Source organism: Rhinopithecus roxellana, chromosome 3, assembly GCF_007565055.1.
Source record: "Rhinopithecus roxellana isolate Shanxi Qingling chromosome 3, ASM756505v1, whole genome shotgun sequence".
NCBI lineage: Eukaryota > Metazoa > Chordata > Mammalia > Primates > Cercopithecidae > Rhinopithecus > Rhinopithecus roxellana.
Window position 1 is genome coordinate 31,226,094 of NC_044551.1, and position 21,900 is coordinate 31,247,993.

The window sequence follows — 21,900 nt, forward strand, 5'->3', positions numbered from 1 at the left end:
AACTTCTTGTGAATCTTAAACTATTTCAAAATAAGAAGTTTTCAAAACTCTCATTACACATTTGTCATATCTTTCTCTTTCATGTGCCAGAAACACTTTTTTTAATCACTAAAAACTTAAGATGAGAAGTAAATGTGCTTTCTAGTCAAGAGGAGAACTTTCTCCTGCTGTTTTAGTTAGCGATTGCTCTCTTGGGGCATGGAATCTGAGACAAGCAGCCGAAACTGCTTACCTTGTGTTTTCATAGCACCCAAACATCTGGATAAAAAGGATACTGGCCCCCTAATTACCCAAATGTTTGCCTATGTGACGATAAACACCTGAGACCCCACTTTCAGCTCAGTAGGTCTGCTGTCAGTCAACTATCTCCATGCACACTGCTCACCTTGGACTCTGTGTGTGTCTCCAGGTCATGCATGACAACTACCTCCTATATGTGTTTGCTCCAGATCGTGAGAGCCGGCAGCGCTGGGTGCTGGCCCTTAAAGAAGGTAATTAAACTCCTTTGCCATTGAATCACTGACACCCTTGATCCTATAGTAGGGTTGGGTTCCACAATAGAATAGACTGTGGTGTGAGAGCAGCTGATGGCTGGTTTCCCTTTAGGGGTTGGTGGAAGTTTCCGCGTTTTCATCCTGGGCCCAGGAGGCAATAACTGGTGTCATTCAGGGCTGACCAAATCCAGCCTGCCGTCTGTTCTTATCAGGCTCTGAGCAATACTTGTATATAACTCATTTCAAATAGTTAAATAAGTACCTGCAGAAGACCCTTGATTTTGTCTCATGGTCGGCAAAACCTAAAATATTTACTGTCTGGCCTTTTAAGAACAAGTTTGCCATCTCCTCGTATAGTAAGAAGAAGCAGAGCATAGGCCCTAGTGTGAAATGACCTGGGTTTAAATCCCAGTCTGTCACTTGCTGTGTACACTTGGGCGAGTTCCTTAATTGCCTGTGCTTCAGTTTCCCATTTATTTAAAAGGGAGAAAAGGAAGGGATAGCAGCACCTGCCTTTGGAGCTGATGTGAGCAAAGTCCTGGGAGCTAGGTTGGCCCATAGACAGCACGCAATAAATATCAGCTAGCTTTCAAGCATTTCAGGCCATTGGTAAGGGTATTTCTTAAGCCTCACCTTCCTGATGGCACAGTTAGAGGCAGTAGTGTTTAAGCACATGGGATGTGGAGCCAGGCATGAAGGTGAAAATCCCAGCTCTGCCAATGATTAGCGTGTGACCCTGGGTAAATTCCTTGACCTTCATGTGTCTCTATAAATTTTGACTAAAAACAGTCATGGAGCTGTTGTGAGAACTGAATGATTGAGGACTTAGGACAATCCCCATCCCAAAGAAAGCACTCGATCAATGTTACCATTACTGTTCTTTAGCCTGAAGCACTGGATGTGTCAGAAGATCTGGATTCAAATACTAATCTGCCTCTACAAAACTATGAGGACTAAGGATAAGCAAACTATTTGTTATCTCTGGAGTTGCAATTCCTCTATCTGAAAAGAAAAAATGAGAATAGAAATACAAGGTGTATCTTATCCCAAGGTGGTTGTGAGCCTGAAATGAGTTATGAGCAGACAAGTGCTGGGTAAATGGGAAAGTGCTCACAGTTCTAACAGTCATGGGACATAGAGCAAACACAAAAGTAAGAAGTAATCAAAATGGGCTGGGTGCAGTGGCCAACACCTGTAATCCCAACACTTTGGGAGGCCAAGGTGGGAGGATCACTTGAGCTCAGGAGTTCAATGCTACAATGAGCCATGCTCATGCCACTGCACTTCATCCTGGGCAACATAGTGAGATCTCATCTCTACTAAAAATAAAAACATTAGCCAGGCATGGTGGCACATGCCTGTGCTCTGAGCTACCTGGGAGGCTGAGGTGGGAGAATCATCTGAGCCTGGGAGGTCAAGGCTGCAGTGAGCCAAGTGAGCCGAGCCTGGGTAACCGGCAAGACCCTGGTCTTACCCCACAAAAAAAAGGAAGAAAAAAAAGTAATCAAAAGGGCCCCAGCTATGATCATCGGCTATTTGCCCTCTGTGAAGGGATTTCATACACAGGATGTTAAAACTGGAAGGAACATTAGAGATTAGCTATCTAGTTCTGTGGTTTGTTTGTTTATTTATTTATTCAAGGAGACAGTGTATTAGTCCATTTTCACACTGCTATAAAGATATGCCCAAGAGTGAGTAATATATAATGAAAAGAGGTTTAATTGACTCACAGTTCTGTATGGCTGAGAGGCCTCAGGAAACTTACAATCATGGTGGAAGGTGAAGGGGAGGCAGTCACCTTATTCACAAGGTGGCAGGAGAGAGAATGACAGAAGGAGGAACTTGCCCAATACTTATAAAACCACCAGGTCTCATGAGAACTCACTTACTATCACAAGAACAACGTGGGGGAAAATATCCCCATGATCCAGTTACCACCACCTGGTCTCTCCCTCAACACGTAGGAATTATGGAGATTACAATTCAAGATGAGATTTGGGTGGGGACACAGAGCCAAACCATATCAGACGGGGTCTCACTCTGTTACCCATGCTGGAGTGCAGTGGCACAAGCATGGCTCATTGCAGCCTCGACCTGCTGGGCTCAAGTGACCCTTCCACCTCAGCCTCCTGAGTAGCTGGGACTACAGGTGCGTGACACCATGCCCAGCTAACTTTTTTCTTTGTGTGTGTGTGTGTGTGTGTGTGTATGTGTGTGTGTGTGTGTGTGTGTGTTTGGTAGAGAAGGAGTCTCACTATATTGCCTAGGCTAATCTCCAACTTAAGAGATCCTCTTGCCTTGGCCTCCCAGAGAACTGGGATTACAAGCATAAGCCACTACACCCAACCCTGTTCTATGCCTTATGTATGTATTTGTTTCAGTAGCAGAGCCCCCTTTTTTCCCCAACCAAAATCTTACTTCAAAGCCACAAACCTAGAAGGGAAAAAACCAAAGTTGCTGTGGTTAAAGGTAGGAGAGTTGGAGGGATGGTGATTCCACCTTCTCAACCTTCTCATTACCCTTAAGGCACTTTTGTAGAGCCCAGTGTTTAACAATCTCATTGCATAGTTGGGGAAACTCAGGCTCAGATAAGGGTTTGCCCAACCTAAGAACACACAACTAATGCAAGGCAGAGCCGGACGCAAGCCTAGATGCACTGATGCCTAAATGTAACATGAACTACCCCAGTAAATAGCACAGTGCATTTATGTGCTCAGGTCAACCCATGCTTCTGAGTGGTCTGGACAATACTCATTCAGGCTCACTTAGCCAGGTCTAAACTCGAGATGGTATAAAATTGGTAGCCCTTGATAGACTGACCTGGAAATAACTCTTCTGTTGGTGCCAACCTATTTCAGAAACGAGGAATAATAACAATCTGGTGCCTAAATATCATCCTAATTTCTGGATTGATGGGAAGTGGAGGTGCTGTTCTCAGCTGGAGAAGCTTGCAGCAGGTTGTGCCCAATATGATCCAACCAAGAATGGTAAGAGACTGGGAATTCCTTCTACTCTTTGTGAAATGACCATAAAAAGGTAAAAGCTTTTGGCCTTCAATCATTGAGGGTGTCAGGAATGGAATGCAAAATTCTACATTTTCAGAATTTTCCAAGAGAAATCATCTGTCTTTTCTACCAGTCTGTTGGTGCTTCCATCTCAAAGCTGATGTCTTTATAGCTCCTGACCACTTAAAGTGTGTTCTTTGGACCAGCAGCATCAACATCTCCTAGGAGCTAGTTAGAAATGCAAATGATCTGGCCCCACTCATGACCTACTAGATCAGAATTTTTATTTTAACAAGATCCCAGGAGACGTATGTGCACAGTACAGTTTGAGGAGCCCTGCTATAACCTGCATTTGAATGGCATGGTCTATTTAAGTCTTAAATTACAGAGGCAGCCTTAAGCGATATAAAATATTTATTTCTCACAGTGGCATCATATCACACATATATTTAATTACACAAATTCAACTCTATAGCCTTAAAGGTGAGAGGAATTTATTTTTCTTTTACTTTTTACTTTGTGGTTTCTCCTTGCCTCCTCTTCAAACTTGCCCTTGACCTCCACAATCTCAGAGAGGAGAAGGCCACAGTCTAAATGCAAAGTGAAAACAAAAAAAGCTGTTTCTTTGCCTTTGACATTAAAGGCTCAGGTCTGGAGGACTGGGCTGCAACTGGATTTTAGTGATTACTTTGGAACCTTAACCTCCAGTCGCATACAACTCCACTCAAATGCATTTCACATTCATTATGCTCTCATTCCTCTCAACCATCTGGGGTAGATGGTGTCATGTTAAGGGAATGGGCTGCCTTGAGCAATTCAGTATGCTCCGGGTCACACTGCTGGAAGTGCTCTGCAAATCCATTGTTGCATAGGAATGATGGACCGTGTGGATTATTTTCCTTCCATGTTCCTCTCTTCTCAACCTCTTTTGCCATAGTTTCTCTTTCTCATTTATCATTTCCTTTTGTGCACTAAAATTCAACACTGAAAATTGGCAACCCAAGGCGGATGTAACACATGGCTCGGTTTTCTGTGGCTTCCTGATTCATAGCCCCTCTCATTACCACTTTAAAAACCACCACTTTTCACCCTGCGCCTTGGGGAAAAAAGCCCTTCAACATAATCCATCCCTGGGCCCAGAAGAATAATACTTAATAAGTTTTAGAAATTGGTAAATATTCAAGTGATCCTCCACATTAGTCCTGTGACCATATTCATGTGGGCCAATATTTAATAAAAAAGAAATGGAAATTTTCTATGGATGGGATCCACCGTAATAACAGAATGGCATGGGCTTACCTCAGTGAGTGAAAGCCCTTTCCAAAGTCAGGGATCTGGTCTCCAAACTTCTGCCAATACCTTACTGTGGGCCCTCAGATGAGTGACTTGGCCATCAAGGGGCCCCAGTGTCCTCATCTCAAAAATGGCAGGGAGTTCTGAGGGGCTTAGGATGAAATAATATCTAAGCCCCTTTCCAATTCTGAAATTCTTTGACTCAGTATTTCCATTCTGTAGTTTGTACCACGCATGCTGCAGCTATTCCTCTTCGGGGCGCACAATATTTCCCTCCTCCAAGTGATACACATGTGACTGAGGTGCTAGGAACATCTGAATGACTCACCAGAACTCCATTGCAGGAGGGCTGGTCATGCCGAGCTGCTCCCCACATGAAACCAGGGCCTGAGCACTCCTGGGGTCCTGCTGTGGGTGTCATGCAGTCACTCTGCTAATGGTTTTGCTTTTGCATTGCAACCCATTGCCATCTCCCCCTCTGAGCATCTCCTCACTCTACCCTCTTCTGATTTGGTTAAATAACTTCGTGGATCCGAGTTTTACACAATTGAGAGCAGAGTTTTCAAGAAGCACACTGCACTGTGAATACAGCTCATGGTCACCTCCCTGAGTGAAGGTTCACAGGATTCCTGGTACCGAGCACATTGCCAGTGTGGGTCTATGAGCACTGGGCTTTGGATAACCCCTCTGAGCCTCTAAGTACATTTCCTCACCTGCAAAATGGGGATAATGATAATAGGTAGCTACGTGTAAGGCTGGGAGATTCAATGGTGTTGTGGAAAGCAGTACAGCTGCCAACATATACAGAGTTCTCGATAAATGGTAATTGTGTCTACTTGTCTTCCTTATTGGTGATAGAAAGAATCTAAGGCCGAGATATAGCCTCAGAACTTGTGTGTGTTTGGGAAGCAGCAGACTCGGTTGAGTAAAAACAGACCCAGCCACACCCAACCCATAGTAACACCCATGTCTTCAACCAGAACTGGCCCTGATCTCTCCACATACCAACCCCACACAGATGGAAAGGAAGGAAGGGAAAAGCAAGGCCAGAGAAAAAGAAGAAAGAGACACCAGTCATAGAATGTTCAGGGATGGAAGTGGCCAAGGCTCACAGCTAGTATTGGTGAAGCCAGAGTTAGAACACCAGTCTCCCAGCTCCAAGTTGAGTTCTAAATGGGAGCCATGCTTCCTATTATAGGGATTTTCCTTCTTCTCTGGTCATCGTATACCCAGGTCACTACCCCAGCCTACTCTTTCTTGCCAAGTCTGCACGGGGCTGGGCTCCAGTGTCAATGTGTGACTCTCCTCTACCACATCCCTGATGTGGGCTGTCCAACTTCAAGTCAATCTCCTACAGAAATGAGGAACTCATCACCTACCTATGCAGCCCATTCTCTTCTCATCTCTTGTTATTAAGGATGTCTTTGTATTGGCCTGAAGCCTGTGCAGTGCCTCCCATACCACAGAGAGCCCCAGACACAGCCACACACCTTTGATTCATTGAGTCCAGGAATGGCCTTTGCAGAGCTACAAAGGAGAAATAGAGAGAGACGAATATGAAGAGATGAGAGGAAGGAGAGAGGGCAAGAGAAAGAGAGAGAAGAGAAAGGAGGAAAGAGGGAAGAGAGAGGAGAGCTAAACAGAGGGAGACATGGAAACAGAGATAAGCAGAAAGACAAAGACAGAGAGATGCTGGGGTTGGTATAGTTTGAAAGAAGCAGAAATAACACATATTCAGATGCCTTAAGGCAACTAAAAGTGGATTCCAGCCCACTCAAAAAGCAGCACAATGACCTCCCACCTTAGCCACCCCCTCCTCAAGCTCACAACTGAGTCAAGAAGCTAGTGAGTCACTGTCCCCCTGAGTCACCAATTCCCACTCCTGAGCTTAGCAGGTGGCAGAGACATTCCCAGAAGTCTCTATGCCTACAGGGAAGGGTGCAACTCTAACCCCACTGTCAGGCTTTTCCTGGGAATACAGAGAGAGAGGGCCCCTGAATGTGGACTTCTGGAAGCTTCTGGTGTCTACTAGAAAAGGGAATCAGAAACCAGCAGGCCCAAGGAGATAAAAGACAGCTTCTGACAAGGCCAAGTCAGGTTTCACTGTGTCTTATTGCTCCTTCTGGCCCCCTTTCTTCTGTTGTTTTCCCTGGGCCCTTTTTCTCAGAAAAGCCCCCTGGCTGCTCACTTCCGTTTGGGTCCATTGGTTTTCATGCTCATTTTTTCTTTTCCTGTTTTTCTCTTTTCAGCTTCAAAGAAGCCTCTTCCTCCTACTCCTGAAGACAACAGGGTGAGTGAGAGCCCTAGCTCTGGGTGCAGGTCGGCCCACAGGCTACCTGATTGGCATATTCCTATTTCATGTTCCCCTCTGCCCATATTTTTCAAACCCTGGATGCATGCAGCAGGCTGTCATGATTCAGCGGAACTCAACACATTGGGTGTTTTTGGGCTTCAACTGACTTGGGGGTCTGTCCACTTAAAGAACAATTCAGCTGCTAAATCTCCATCTCACTTTATTTATTCAACAAATACCGATATCAAATTGGGTGGCCATTCACCTGACCACTTTGGAGTATAGTAGCAGCTCACTCTCTATAAAAGTGTGGCTGGCATGGTGGCTCACACTTGTAATCCCAGCACTTTGGGAGGCCAAAGTGGGAGGATCGCTTGAGCCCAGGAGTTAGAGACCAGCCTGGACAACAAAGTGAGACCCCCATCTCTAGAAAAAACTTTTTAAAATTAGCTGGTGTGGTGGTGCACGCCTGTGGTCCCAGCTACTCAGCAGGCTGAGGTAGGAGGATCACTTGTGCCCAGGAGGTCGAGACTGCAGTGAGCCATGACTGTGTGCCACTGCACTTCAACCCGGGTGATACAGCAAGACCCCGTCTCCAGAAAAAAAAAAAAAAAAGGTGCATACTTACTCTATGCAAGCATTTTGGAGACATACATTTGTTGGTATTTTATATTTTTCAAAGCACTTCCACCCCTTTATTATCTATTTTAAAACTTACTATATGTTCTATCCACTTTAGAGGGTTTTAGTTTTATTCTCATTGTAAAGCTTGGGAAATCAAATCCCAAGAGAGGTCTTAAGGCTTTTCCAAGGCCATTTAGCAACTTAGTAGGATGCAAGGTTTCTGGCGTGGTGGTCTTTAACTCGAGTGGTGGTTCTCAAAGTATAATCCATGGACCAGAAGCATCTGTATCACCTGGGAGCATGTTAGAAATACAAATTCTTAGACCCCACCCCCAGACCTGCTGTGTCCAAAACGCTGGGGGAGGAGCCCAGGAATCTGCATTTTAATAAACCTCCTCACTGATCTATAATATAATGACTTACAAGTCTTAGATAGCACAGTACCTACTCTAGGGCCGCTTATTTGGTTAAGGAGATAAAAAAGAAAAAAGAGATAGGAGAAAGGATCATGACCTTTAGGTAGGGGATATGGCCCTGACCTTATGATAATATTAACACCAATATCCACTTTTTTTTTTTTTTTCTGAAATGGAGTCTTGCTCTTGTCACCCAGGCTTGAGTGCAATGGCACAATCTCGGCTCACTACAACCTCCGCCTCCCAGGTTCAAACAATTCTCCTGCCTCAGCCTCCCGAGTAGCTGGGATTACAGGCGCTCACCATCATGCCCAGCTAATTTTTGTATTTTTAATAGAGACGGAGTTTTACCACTGTTGGCCAGGCAGGTCTTGAACTCCTGACCTCAGGCGATCAACCCGCCTCGACCTCCCAAAGTGCTGGAATTACAGGCGTGAGCCACTGTGCCCGACCAATATCCACATTTGAGTACTCGCTCTTCATTCCAGAGCAAATTCTTTAACCAGAGTTTACTGATTCCGTTTCCTCATGCTTCTTCCTGAAGAATGAGCTCTGTCTTTTTTCCCTTCAGCCAACATGGTGACATTTCAAAACTGGCAGCGTCCCCATAAAGGAAGCTCTAAATCCTCAAAGCTCCAGCCTAGTGTTTAGATCTGTCATCAGCCTACTCCCTCACAACAGAAAAGAAACTGAAACTGTAGCAGAGAATGAGCTCTCTCTCCTTTTCTTTCACTGAGCTTCTGAAGACTATTTCACCATCCCCCATGAAGGCCTGATTCGGAATCCTACTGCCCTCCCTTGCAGATGGTTCCCTCAACAGTCCCGCCTAAATCCACACCTCCCATCTTAAGCCAGGCTGCTGTTGTGTCTTTGTTTTTGGTATCAATGAAGATGAAAGCCAGAATACACTGCTGATCCTTCTCTCCCTGCACTCTGCCATTTGGCTTTTCAGCCTTCTTGGAGGAGTATCGTGGATACTGTTTTGAGTGTTCTGACCACAAGGGTTTTGGAATCATTGTTCTAGTTTCAACCGCATGTCTAAATCCAATGCAATGATTCTTTTATCTGAGCCCCTTGAAGTCATTTCTCTCCTCACCTTCTTGTTCTGCTGCCTGAGTGGTAATGACATCTCGGATTGTCATACAGAGAAACTATGTTTTTAATCTAGTCTGAGCCAACAGGTCTCATGCTCTATGTGAGAAACACTGTGAGCAGGGCCAGTCCTCCAGGGTCAGGGGATGGTTATTTTGTTCAAGATGGAGAATATCCATGGTCAGAGTGAAGGACAATCCCAGGCCTCTCTTGCCTGTGGATACAAACAAGGTCGTATTTCACATTGAAGTCCAAATTCCGATTCCTCTTGGCCCCCTGCATCCATGGGAACTCAACTCTTCCTCTTACAGTCCCTCCCAGTCAACCCAGGGCTTGCTGAGGGGCCACTAGAATGTGTGTGCATGTGTCCTTTCTCGCTGGCTGCCTACTAAGGCACCCTATCCCTGCCACTGCTACCTGGGCTCTCTGTAAGGGCCCCTCAGCCCAGTGGAGCTCTTCCCACCTGGGACCAACAGAGGTCCTGGGGGGTCAGGTTGTGCTGAGGCCTGTAGCAGAGTGGCTAGGAGGCAGGATCCTCATTCCCTTCATGCCTCACCACATCATGGAGGCTCCCAAACAACCCTTCCTGAGCCCACAGACTCAGTTTCTCCAAATGCCATCCCTTGATTTTCTCACTCAAATACTGGTTCCCAACCTTATCAAACTCAATACTGCCTTTTAGGGATGGATTTTGTAAGGCTCCTTTTGTTACCCTGAAAAGAAATTTATAAATAATATAACATATGAATACATAATTTTTTAAAATTAAAGTACTTAATTAATTTTTGTTGTTGTTGTTTTGAGACAGGGCTTCACTCTGTTGCCCATGCTGGAGTGCAGTGGTGCAATCATAGCTCACTGAACCATCTGTCTCTTGGGTCCAAGCCATCCTCCCTCCTCAGCCTCCGCAGCTGCTGGGACTATAGGCATGTGCCACCACACCTGGTTAACTTTTGTATTACATATACTTTTTAAAAAGAATCAATAAATGTTCTAACTGTAATACTTAAAAAGGAAAGAAAAATAATATATATAACAAAATTTCCATCTCAAAAATAAATAAAAATAAATAAATAAAAAATAAAACATGTGTTTCTGTATAAATGTTGGGGCATGACTACACTGGAAGACAGAATGAAATAGTCATTTTCTTGCACCTGTAGGTAGGATCCCATTGGATTTGACATCTCAAATGCAACTGATAAAAATTGTGGTATTGGGACTCAACTACAGCATTACCACCTGTGATATAATTTTCCAAAATGATGAACAACTCTTGGCAAACTTCTGAACCAAAGTATAGTCTTCCCTCAAAGTACAAGGTAGTTGCATTCTTGGGAAATCCAGTACTTTGGATAGGGTACAGATAGGATCTAGGCTCAGGATGTTCTTATATTTATTGTATAAGCTGGTTTCTCACCACGTGAATGTTTACCAGGATATTTGAAAGTTGTATGGAATGTGGGACTCTACAGAACATTTTGCATTCTTGGCCATCACCCATTAAAGGCCTATAGCATACCTCAAACTTTGCGATATTCAAAATAATCCCCATATTCCAAGCTTGCATGATTGTTAGAAAAAAAAAAATACATATCCAGTGTGCCTCTTACAGAAAGGTACCATCGTAATTTGAGGACCGTGCTCTGATCTTTCTCTTCACAGATGTTAACCAATGAGTTGACCTACAGTGGGATGAATGCCATAGCTCTCCTTCATCTTCTTCAAGCATCCTTGAACACTATTCCTCCCTCCATGAGCTCTTAGAGCAAAAGCCTTAGGACATCCACTCTTTTCTGTAGCACCCCATTTACACATCCTCACAAGCTCCACAAATATCTAGATTTCAAATTCCAATCTGCAGCCAGGCACAGTGGCTCATGCCTGTACTCCCAGGACTTTGGGAGGCCAAGGCAGGAGGGTCACTTGAGCCCAGGAGTTTGAGATCAGCCTGGGCAACATAGTGAGACCCTGTCTCTATTTAAAAAAAAAAAAAAGAAAAATCCGATCTGGGCTCAGTTGAGATAACATACTACATCAGTATGATGAGACTTTTTTTTCAGCTCCAGTATTTTTATGCCACCAAATGCTTCAATGTATTCAGAGAACTTGTGACTTCCTAACACTAAATCACATTCTAGTGAGGAACTCAATTTTTCCACACATTTACTCTCACAAAGTCTGCTAACCCATAGCAGGTGTGCCCATCCTGAACTCTGGCGACTGTGTGCTTTGTGGTCTTTTCTTCATGTTCTCAATATATCATCCTAAGAAAGGGACTAAGGAACAGAGACATCAGCAATACAGCCCATAGGAGAAGGAAGGGAGACAGGTGCTAGAGTAGAGAGAGTCTTAGGGCTAATTCAAATAGTAGATTGGCCAGGTCCATTTCTCTATCTGGGCCTCAGTTTCCTCATCCTAAATGAAAAAGTATATTAAATGATCTGTTAGAGGAATTCCAGCTTCAATAACATATGATTCTGTAGATCTGGATAAACCCACAAATCATATCAGTAAAGCACAAACTGAAAGATTTCATGTTGACTGCATCTCCTTTGCCAAGAGCATGATGCATCTGGCAGAGAGGCTGCCGCCTATAACATAGTGCAGATAAAGAAACCAGCAGACTTTTGTGAAAATCATGTGGCTGCTTGGAATTCACTGTGGTCAGAATTTACCTCATAGAATGAGCAATGTGATTAATTCCAAGCACTGATGTCTTTGTGCCATGTTCAGTGCCGTAACTCTAACTCATAAAGAAAGTCAACCAGAGGAAGGCAGACTGTCTCCCCAGACACCCGGATGAAAGGAGGCATTTTCCCTCCTTTCTTATATCTTTGCTTGGTTTTGTTGTCTCTCTTCCCCAGCGACCACTTTGGGAACCTGAAGAAACTGTGGTCATTGCCCTGTATGACTACCAAACCAATGATCCTCAGGAACTCGCACTGCGGCGCAACGAAGAGTACTGCCTGCTGGACAGTTCTGAGATTCACTGGTGGAGAGTCCAGGACAGGAATGGGTAAGGCATCTTTGTGGCTGCTGTCCCTCTGTTTGAGGTATGGTGTGAACAAATAAAATACCAGGATGATTTGTCCTATCTCCCGCAGCGTGACCGCAGCACTGAGGTGGGAGAGGAGAGCAGAGGCAGGAGGAAGAGGGAGGAAGAGGAAGTAGTTGAGGCTCGTTTTTCCTCTTCTCAGAGGTGACTCTGAGGCAGTCACTTGCTATGCTTGCTCCCTGCACCCCATCTCACGCACTCCAGACCCAAACTCATCTCAAAAAAACCCTGGATTTTTCCACTGACATCTACAATTTGGGAGCTTGGCAATTTATTCTGTAAAGTGTTATTGTTCTTGAGTGTTAAGTGAAGCTGAAGGTACATCCCATTAGAAAGTGCTTATTTTTGGTGGAAAGAAAAGGTGTGTGTAGAGATGGTACAGATTGATAATTATGTTAGGATGCATCAGAAAGAAGATACTAAAGATTTAGTTACAATCGCAGTCATTGAACTAGCCATCCACTTGACTCAGGGAGAAAATAAGGTTGTACAGATACCACTTTCCCACTATGCGACTTTTGAATGAAAAAAATACCGAGCGTGAGATTCACACTGCCTTTTAAGGTTTTATTTTTTTTTCTCTTAGTATATCAGATGTATTAACCCATGCTCTGGAATATTTTCCAGAATATGAGTTCAATGGTTGCATCAATCCAGCCATAAATGTACTCTAAATTAGCAAATTCCCTTGTTGAACACTTAGGTGATCTCCAATATTTTGCAAATATTAACAACACTGCAACGAACATCTTTGTATCTTAATATTAAGGGTTTAAATGTTTTCAAAGTATGAGGTTATTATTAATTTTAAAATATAAAAAAGGAAACTGTCACTGCAACATATGGATCATTTATGTCAACATTTTACTTAACTAACAGTAGAGAGAAATAGACATAAAAAATAAGCCACCCTCCATTTGCCCCCGCATCAAGTCCAAAAGTAATCACTATTCGGCTGGGCGCGGTGGCTCACGCCTCTAATCCCAGCAGTTTGGGAGGCCAAGGCGAGTGGATCACTTGAGGCCAGGAGTTTGAGACCAGCCTGGCCAATGTGGTAAAACCCTGTCTCTACTAAAAATACAAAAATTAGCCAGGTGTGGTGGTGCACGCCTGTAATCCCAGCTACTCCACTGGCTGAAGCGTGGAAATCACTTGAATCCAGGAGGGAGAGGTTGCAGTGGGTCAAGATGGTGCCACTTCACTCCAGCCTGAGTGACAGATCAAGACTCTGTCTCAAAAAAAAAAAAGATCACTATTAATACCTTCTTGTGTATCATAAACAAAAGTTATACCTATGCAAATGCATCCTTTTTTTGCTTTTACCAAGTTGATCCATTCTGTTCTGCATCTTGCTTTTAATTTTTAATGATATTAATACACATTGAAGATCTTTTCATACCAGTACATGCAAATCTACCTCATTTTTAAAATAGTTGCATAGGCCGGGCACAGTGGCTCACTGTAATCCCAGCACTTTGGGAGGCCAAGGCGGGCTGATTACCTGACGTCAGGAGTTCGAGACCAACCTGGCCGAAACGGTGAAACCCCATCTCTACTAAAAATACAAAAAAATTAGCTGGGTGTGGTGGCAGGAGCCTGTGATTCCAGCTACTCGGGAGGGTGAGGCAGGAGAATTGCTTGAACCTGGGAGGTGGAGGTTGCAGTGAGCCAAGATCGCACCATTGCACTCCAGCCTGGGCAACAGAGCAAGAATCCATCTCAAAAAGAATAATAAGAATAATTGCACAATATTAGAATGCATGATTATAAGTGTTTAAATAACCCTCTATGGTGGGACATTTAGTTGCCAGTTTATTTGTTTCCTCTGCTGTTTCAAACAAGGCTTTAATGAAAATCTTGTATTCGTATATCTTGGCCATCTTTGGAATATATATATATTATATATATATATATTACATTACTTTTTCTTTTCTTTTTTTTTTTTTTTTTGAGACAGGGTCTTGCTCTGTCAACCAGGTTGGAGTGCAGTGGCGCGATCACAGTCCACTGCAGCCTTGACCTCTCAGGCTCAAGTGATCCTCCCACCTCAGACCCCTGCATGGCTAAGACTGTAGGCACACACCACCATGCCCAGATAATTTTTAAATATTTTGCAGAAGTGGGGTCTCACTGTGTTGCCTGGGCTTGTCTCAAACCACTGTATTCAAGCAATTCTCCTTCTTTGGCCTCCCAAAGTAGTTGGGATTACAGGCATGAGCCACCAGGCCTGGCCTATATGTCACATTTCTAACTGTGCGACAGTTGAGTCAGAGTATGTGATTTCTTAATTTTGCCATAGAATTTCCTCACAAGGCTTGCCAAATTTACATTCCTGCTAATGGAGTTATGGAAGTGCCAAGACTGGGTATCATTGAACTTTTTTAAAAAAGCCAATCTGATGGGTTAAAAAAAAAAAAAGAGGGGCACAAATATCTTTAAGGATAAGGCTTTAACTTTTACATACACCAAAATTTACAGTTTCAAGGTGCTTCCTCTTTAGGTAGGCTTACCAACCCCATTGCAGGGGGAGGAAAGACAGAAGTGAGACAGGGTAAAAGGTGACGAGATTCAGAACGATGGTTTGAGAGACAGTGTAGTTTGCTAGCTAAGAACAGACTCTAACTCCCCTCACCTGGAACCTCCCTCTTTAGTTGATTCATGAAGACAATTAAGGCTGGTCACATCACCTTCTCTTTGTCCTTTATAGAGAGGCCCATATCTGAAATAGGTTCGAGGCTGTCTACAGGGTCTACAAACACCAAAGGGACTTAGAAATTCATTAGTTCAATCAACTGACTTTATTTAGCACATCTAATGTACCAGGAAATTTCCTCTAGGTCTTACTTCCCCAAATGATAGTTAAACCCTTCATTTGGTGAGCTGTGGAAAGGCTTAACTATGCACTTCAAAGGGCATCAAAGAGGACACCCCAGCAGCCAGTCAGCATTATGGAATTTCCCCAGTTTGATTTGTGATAGTGTGGTATAGTGGAAAGTACACAAGATGCGGAGACAGAGGACTCGGACTTTATGAGCTACTCTTGTCATATGTAGCTGAGGATTCACAGATGACCATGTCACATGTGTGACCATGTCATTCACAGATGACCAAGTCACTTTTCCGCTGTGAATCCATTTCCTGAACTGTAAAATGCAGATGATAATGTCAGCTTTGTCTATATCACAGTGTTGAGAAAATCAGTGAGATGATGGAAGTGAAAGAGCTTTGGGAAGTCTACATATCCACATACAAGTATGAGAGTTATCATTTGTGTAGATGGCCCAGCTTTGGGTGGCATATTCTATTGAAGAGCAAAATATTACTTGATCCATTAATATAATTCTAAAAGTATAGTATGGCAACACCAGACGTAGTTAAGCGGGTTACAAGAGTGATATAGAAGGAATGGCAAATTTCAGAATAAGCTGACTTTCTTCAGTTGGAATGGCTGCCTTGAGCACTGTGCGAAGGATGATTCTGAGGGCAGATGTCCAATTCTGCAAAGAAACTATGCCATGATTGCTTAGCAATGTCTGCCAGAGGAGTAAAATATAAGATAATCATCCTGTATTTGGCATCGCCAGTCTTGATTTCTTCACTCTTCACAACTCTGTGCACCGATTACACATTTCCCATAAACATAATCACTAGGTTGAAAATTGGCCTTATTATAAGAAAATTAGAACACGTTATGGAATAAAGAGCAATAAACTATCAGGCATCTTTTTTTGTTTTGTTTTGTGTTTTTTTTGTTTTTGTTTTTTTGAGACAGAATCTTGCTCTGTCACCCAGGCCAGAGTGCAGTGGCATGATCTCAGCTCATGGCAACCTCCACACCACCGCCCCCCGCCACCAACACCCAGGTTAAACGAGTCTCATGCCTCAGCCTCCCAAGCAGCTGAGACTACAGGTGCATGCCACCACACCTGGCTAATTTTTATATATTTTCTAGAGACAGGGTTTCACCATGTTGCCCAGGTTGGTCTCAAATTCCTGAGCTCAAGTGATCCACCCCCCTCAGCCTCCCAAAGTACTAGGATTACAGGCGTGAGCCACTGCACCCAGCCTATCAGGCATCTTTTTACATTGCCATAGTATGGAGTATCTACTTAAACTAGATTTTAAGTATAATCTAATTTAAGCCCTTCATTTGATGGGTATAAAGTCAGAGATCCAGAGAGCAGAAGGGATGCCACTTTCACCTTGTGGTATTAAATGAGATAATGAATGTGAAAGTGCTGTGAAAACTACGAAGTTATACACAAATGTAAAGAGGTTTGATATTCTTATTTTGTTTATTATGTTTTTTGTTTATGCACAATTATTAATTCTTGCTCAAAAGTGACTCCCGATCCCCAAATCTAGCCTGGCTTTATCCTTTTTTCTTGTGTTTATACCATTCATATCTGAAGAAGCTCAATTAGGGAGGCCTTAAATTAAAAAGCTTACAATGCCAACTGGTAGTGTCTTTTAGAATCTGTGGTTGGAAAGTCATCTTTTATATTTTAATTATTTTGGCTTGCTGACTATAAAATGATAGTACTAAAGTGGAAAAAAATGTTGATTATCACACAAAAATGTTTCCTTATAGAAAATAGAGAATGAATATTAATTTTTTTTCCAGTAGAGGAAATTTCACAATGAGGAGAGCAGCAAGCAGAACTTTTTAAGTAAAATCGCCACTTCTTTTCTATTATGCTTCGTATTTTAGTAGTGAAATCAACCTGCCTTTAAACAGACAGCAAGTTGCTGTTAGTTTTACCAGTTCCTTTTTTTTTTTTTTTTTTTTTTTGAGATAGAGTCTTGCTCTGTTGCCCAGGCTGGAGTGCAGTGGCATGATGTCGACTTACTGCAAGCTCTGCCTCCTGGGTTCAAGCGATTCTTCTGCCTCAGCCTCCCGAATAGCTGTGACTACAGGCATGCACCACCATGCCCGGCTAATTTTTTTTTTTTTTTTTTTTTTTTTTTTTTTGTAGTTTTAGTAGAGACAGGGTTTCACCATATTGGCCACGCTGGTCTCGAACTCCTGACCCTGTGATCCACTTGCCTCAGCCTCCAAAAGTGCCGGGATTACAGGCGTGAGCCACCGCCCCTGGCCTACCAATTCTTTTATTCTAAATTTTAAAATGTCTTATCACAAATGCCAAATAATATGATATTTCCCAATCTTTAAATGACTTTTAATGGATTAAACCTGTAAAACGATGTAAAACTTAGTTCTATGTAGGTCTAAACGCTAATTTTCCTTTTAACAGGCATGAAGGATATGTACCAAGCAGTTATCTGGTGGAAAAGTCTCCAAATAATCTGGAAACCTATGAGTAAGATATTTTATTTGTTTTTGGAAAATACAGTCCTAAGGAATCCTCCCTAGGTTAGGAATAAATTATTGGTTGACTGTAAAAATACCAGATGATCTCTTGCAATAGTAATGTTCACACATACCACCCAGCTCTTGATTCTGAAATAACACTTTCCACTAAAAAGAACCAGGACTTTCTGGAGAAAAGTCTTGGGGTAGGGATAGAACAAAAAAGAACTTGAAACATCTTTTTGTGCCAGAAAGTAAAGAAGTACTTAAAAATAAATTTTTAATTTTTATTTTTACTTTTTGAGACAGGGTCTTGCTGTCGCCCAGGCTGGAGTGCAGTAGTGTGATCTCGGCCCATTGCAACCTCCACCTACCGGGCTCAAGCACTCCTCAGCCTCCCGAGTAGCTGGAACTATAGGCACATGCCACCTTGTCCAGCTAATCTGTAAATTTTTTGTAGAGACAGGATCTCGCTAGGTTGTCCAGGCTGGTCATGAACTTCTGGGCTCCAGTGATGCTCCCACCCTGGCCTCCCAAACTACTGGGATGACAGGTGTGAACCGCTGTGCCCAGCCAAAAAGACATGGGCATGTCAAATGAGCACAGAAGTTGGCTCTAACGGGCTCCATTTGATGAAATCTGGGACAATTTGAGTATCAAAATAAATAATGGGTATTAAAATAAGTCATAGACTAGAAACCATTGAATAATATAAGAATCTGTAATAAATAGATAGGCTGATAGATAAAGAAGTAATAAATAAAAAGGAAAGGGTTTTTTCTTATAGTAGAATGCCAACTAATGAATGATAAAGTTTAAAAATCATCATTTTGTAACCCAGAGTATCAACTGATTTAGGCAAGAATCCTCGATGAAGGTCACCACTAGCAGGTTAAAGTTTGATGAGCTATGGGATATTTACATAGTCTCAAAGTATCTCCTCACAAATCACTTGTAATTACAAAGTGGAGGTAACTAGTAGGCCCATCTTAAACAATCAATCCAAATGCACATAAATAATGGAGCAAAAAGCTATCTTGTGTCTCTTTATGTGATGCACTGAGAAGGGCACACATCACTTCTGTGATATTCTTGCTCAAAGAATGCACAACATGAATTTACTTATGAGGGTGTATTCATAAGGATATATTAGACAAATCCAAATTAGGGAATATTCTCTAAAATTAATGTCCTGTGCTCTTCAAAAAAAAAAAAATCGTTAATATCATGAAAGACACAACAGGCTGAGAAACTGGTCCACATTAAAAAAGACAAAAGAGGCCAGGCGCAGTGGCCCACTCCTGTAATCCCAACACTTTGGGAGGCTGAGACAAGTGGATCACCTGAGGTCAGGAATGAGACCATCCTGACCAACATGGTGAAACTAAAAATACTCTACTAAATGTAATACCAGTTTGAAAGTTTAGCAAATAACTCTACTAAAAATACAGAATTAGCCAGGCATGGTGGCGCATGCCTGTAATCCCAGATACTCGGGAGGCTGAGGCAGGAGAATCGCTTGAACCCAGGAGGCAGAGGTTGCTGTGAGCCAAGATTGCGCCTGGGCAACAAGAGCAAAACTCCATCTGAAAAAAAAAAGAGAAAGAGAGAGAGAAAAAAAAAAAAAAAAGACTAAAGAGACATGGTAATTAAATACAGTGGTGATCCTGGGCTGGATCTTGAACCATACAAAAAATATTTTTTGTTATAATATACGTTATTGGGACAACCGATAAGATTTGAATAAGATCTGCAGTTAAGTACTAGTATTATGTAGACCTTAAATCTCATGATTTTGGTAATTGTAGTGTGGTTAGATAAGGGTATACTCTGTGTCTTAGGAAATAGACACAGAAGTACTTAGGAGTAAAAGTCAATTCTCAAATAGTTCAGAAGAAAAGTCAATCTATGTCTATCTAAAGGGAATAGTAAAGCAAATGTATAAAATATCAGCAATTGGCTCACCTGGGTGATGTGCAGATGAGGGTTCTTTTACACTATTTTGCAGCTTTTCTGTAAGTTTGAAATTATTTAAAAATTTTTAAAAATTAATTACTCACTAAATATAAGATACCAGGCCTAAAGAATAATGCTAATGAGGACACCTATTAATGCAGTAGGGTTCTTAATCCAAATGTGGTCGAATTATTTGTTGCTGAAATTCTAGTAGATTGTTTAGTGAAGAACTGTCATTTTCTGTAGTCTCTCAGCCTGGTTTGTTTTGGTCAAGTATGTGTGAGTAGCCCTTCCCTCAGTAAACAGAAGAGTCGTCAGTTCTAAGAATTTTTGAGCTGACATAAAACGTATAGGATATATGCTTAAATAAAATAACAAAATTATAGGCAATACCTTTGAAGGAAAAGCAATAAGCATTATTTCAAATGACCACTAGACTGTGTAGTTTTGTTTGTTCATCTTTGCTTTTAATCAGAATCTCTTTGCTTATGATCAAAGGAGCAAACTCAAAATTCCAACAGGATAAGCAATAGGAAATAGTGATGCCTGGAGCAAAAAAAAAAGGCTATTCACCCACCTAAAGATATCTTAAGCCATTTCAAAAATAAAACACTATACCATGCAAACAAAACAATCTAGTTATACTGTGCACTTTCAGTTTGCATTCTCCAGATTATGAATCTCAGCTGAAAAATAACATGACTTACAAGCAAACATTCAGATATTTAGTATATAACTGGATATATGAAAGATTCCAGTATGGTAACTTTTTATTTGTGAACTTAGTGTTGTCTAGTTTCAGGTGAGATCTGCTTAAGTACTTAAAAATGTACCACCTGATAACATAGTCATGGGTTGGTAAATTGAATGGATTCAGGTCTCCTGCCTTGGTTTGCAGTCATGACCTTGGGCAAGTTACCTCATCCTATTTGAGTTCTGATCCCTTCTCCATAAAATGAATGCTCAGACAAGATGAAGGGAAGCAAATCATGAATCTCTTGCTGGCTTTCCCTTCCCGTGCACTGAACTCAGGTAGATGTCACCCTTTGATAGTGAAACTATTTACCCACCATGCTGGTGACAACCTTTTCAATGCACAGCTCTAGGCAGCCACTACTATCGCTGGGGTCTTGTGTATGAGATGAAACCTATATTTTCCCAATCCTCAATTAGATAATCTCTTAGAGCCCATGTTCGTGTAATGTATCTACTATTCTGTCTTATAATGTTCAAAAACCTCTAACGAATCCATGAATTCCTTTAATCATGGCTACTCTCAAATAGCCAAACAAGTTTGTTAAGTGATATTTCTTCCCTACCCAGACCTTCTTTCCTCCTGGATTTATTAATTTTCAAAACTGATTATTAACCGAGGATCAGTCTGCCTCCTTTTAGCTAAGAAGCAGCCAGAGAGGTTAGGATGTTGGCTCAAATATTGTTAACAACATAAAAAAAAAAAACCGCATCCCTAAAAATCATATATATTCTTCTTTACCATTTTATAGTTGTTTTTCACCAGACAACAAAATTATAAAAATAATGCAATTACTTGGCATAATATCTGGAAGACCAGTCTTAAAGAGGAAAATACTACAGTTGTTTTAAAAGGATATTTGCTAAACTTTCAAACTGGTGTTACATTTTTATAGCTGCACTAGCACCCTTTTCCTTACAACCAACTGCCTACTGACTTACGAAACGAAGAGGAAGATTAATGTTTTCTACAACTTTATTTTAGAAAATTTCCAACATATACAAAAGTAGAGAGAATAATATAATGAATATCCATGTTCCCCAAACCCAGCATCAACAATGATCGATATTTTGCCAATTCTGTTTCATGTGTTTCTTTCCAGTTAAACATTTTAATACCTGGAAATGAATCATGCATTTGGTTTTGAGTTTAAACACACTGGTAGAAACATATGTGTGCAGGCTTGTTAAATAAGTTAAATAAATAAAATATACTTAAAATTTTGTTTAAAAATTTGTTTAAAGCACTATCAGAAATAGAAAATGACCATATGATTTTCTTTTTTTTTTTTTTTGAGACGAAGTCTTGCTCTGTTGCCCAGGCTGGAGTGCAGTGGCCGGATCTCAGCTCACTGCAAGCTCTGCCTCCCGGGTTTACGCCATTCTCCTGCCTCAGCCTCCCGAGTAGCTGGGACTACAGGCGCCTGCCACCTCGCCCGGCTAGTTTTTTTTTTTTTTTTTTTGTATTTTTTAGTAGAGACGGGGTTTCACCGTGTTAGCCAGGATGGTCTCGATCTCCTGACCTCGTGATCCACCAGTCTCGGCCTCCCAAAGTGCTGGGATTACAGGCTTGAGCCACCGCGCCCGGCCTACCATATGATTTTC

At 42.0% G+C, this 21,900-nt stretch overlaps 1 protein-coding gene across 2 annotated transcripts in view; it reads left to right on the forward strand.

The window, feature by feature from the left end:
- The window catches only part of ITK (IL2 inducible T cell kinase), a 74,604-nt gene that overhangs the window by 29,775 nt on the left and 22,929 nt on the right, over window positions 1–21,900 (forward strand). For both annotated transcript variants that reach the window (XM_030927015.1, XM_010363415.2), the window contains exons 3-7: window positions 410–491; window positions 3,353–3,481; window positions 7,042–7,082; window positions 12,085–12,236; window positions 17,531–17,596. In XM_030927015.1, the coding sequence (XP_030782875.1) occupies window positions 410–491; window positions 3,353–3,481; window positions 7,042–7,082; window positions 12,085–12,236; window positions 17,531–17,596 (470 nt within the window). The remainder of the gene's footprint in view (window positions 1–409; window positions 492–3,352; window positions 3,482–7,041; window positions 7,083–12,084; window positions 12,237–17,530; window positions 17,597–21,900) is intronic.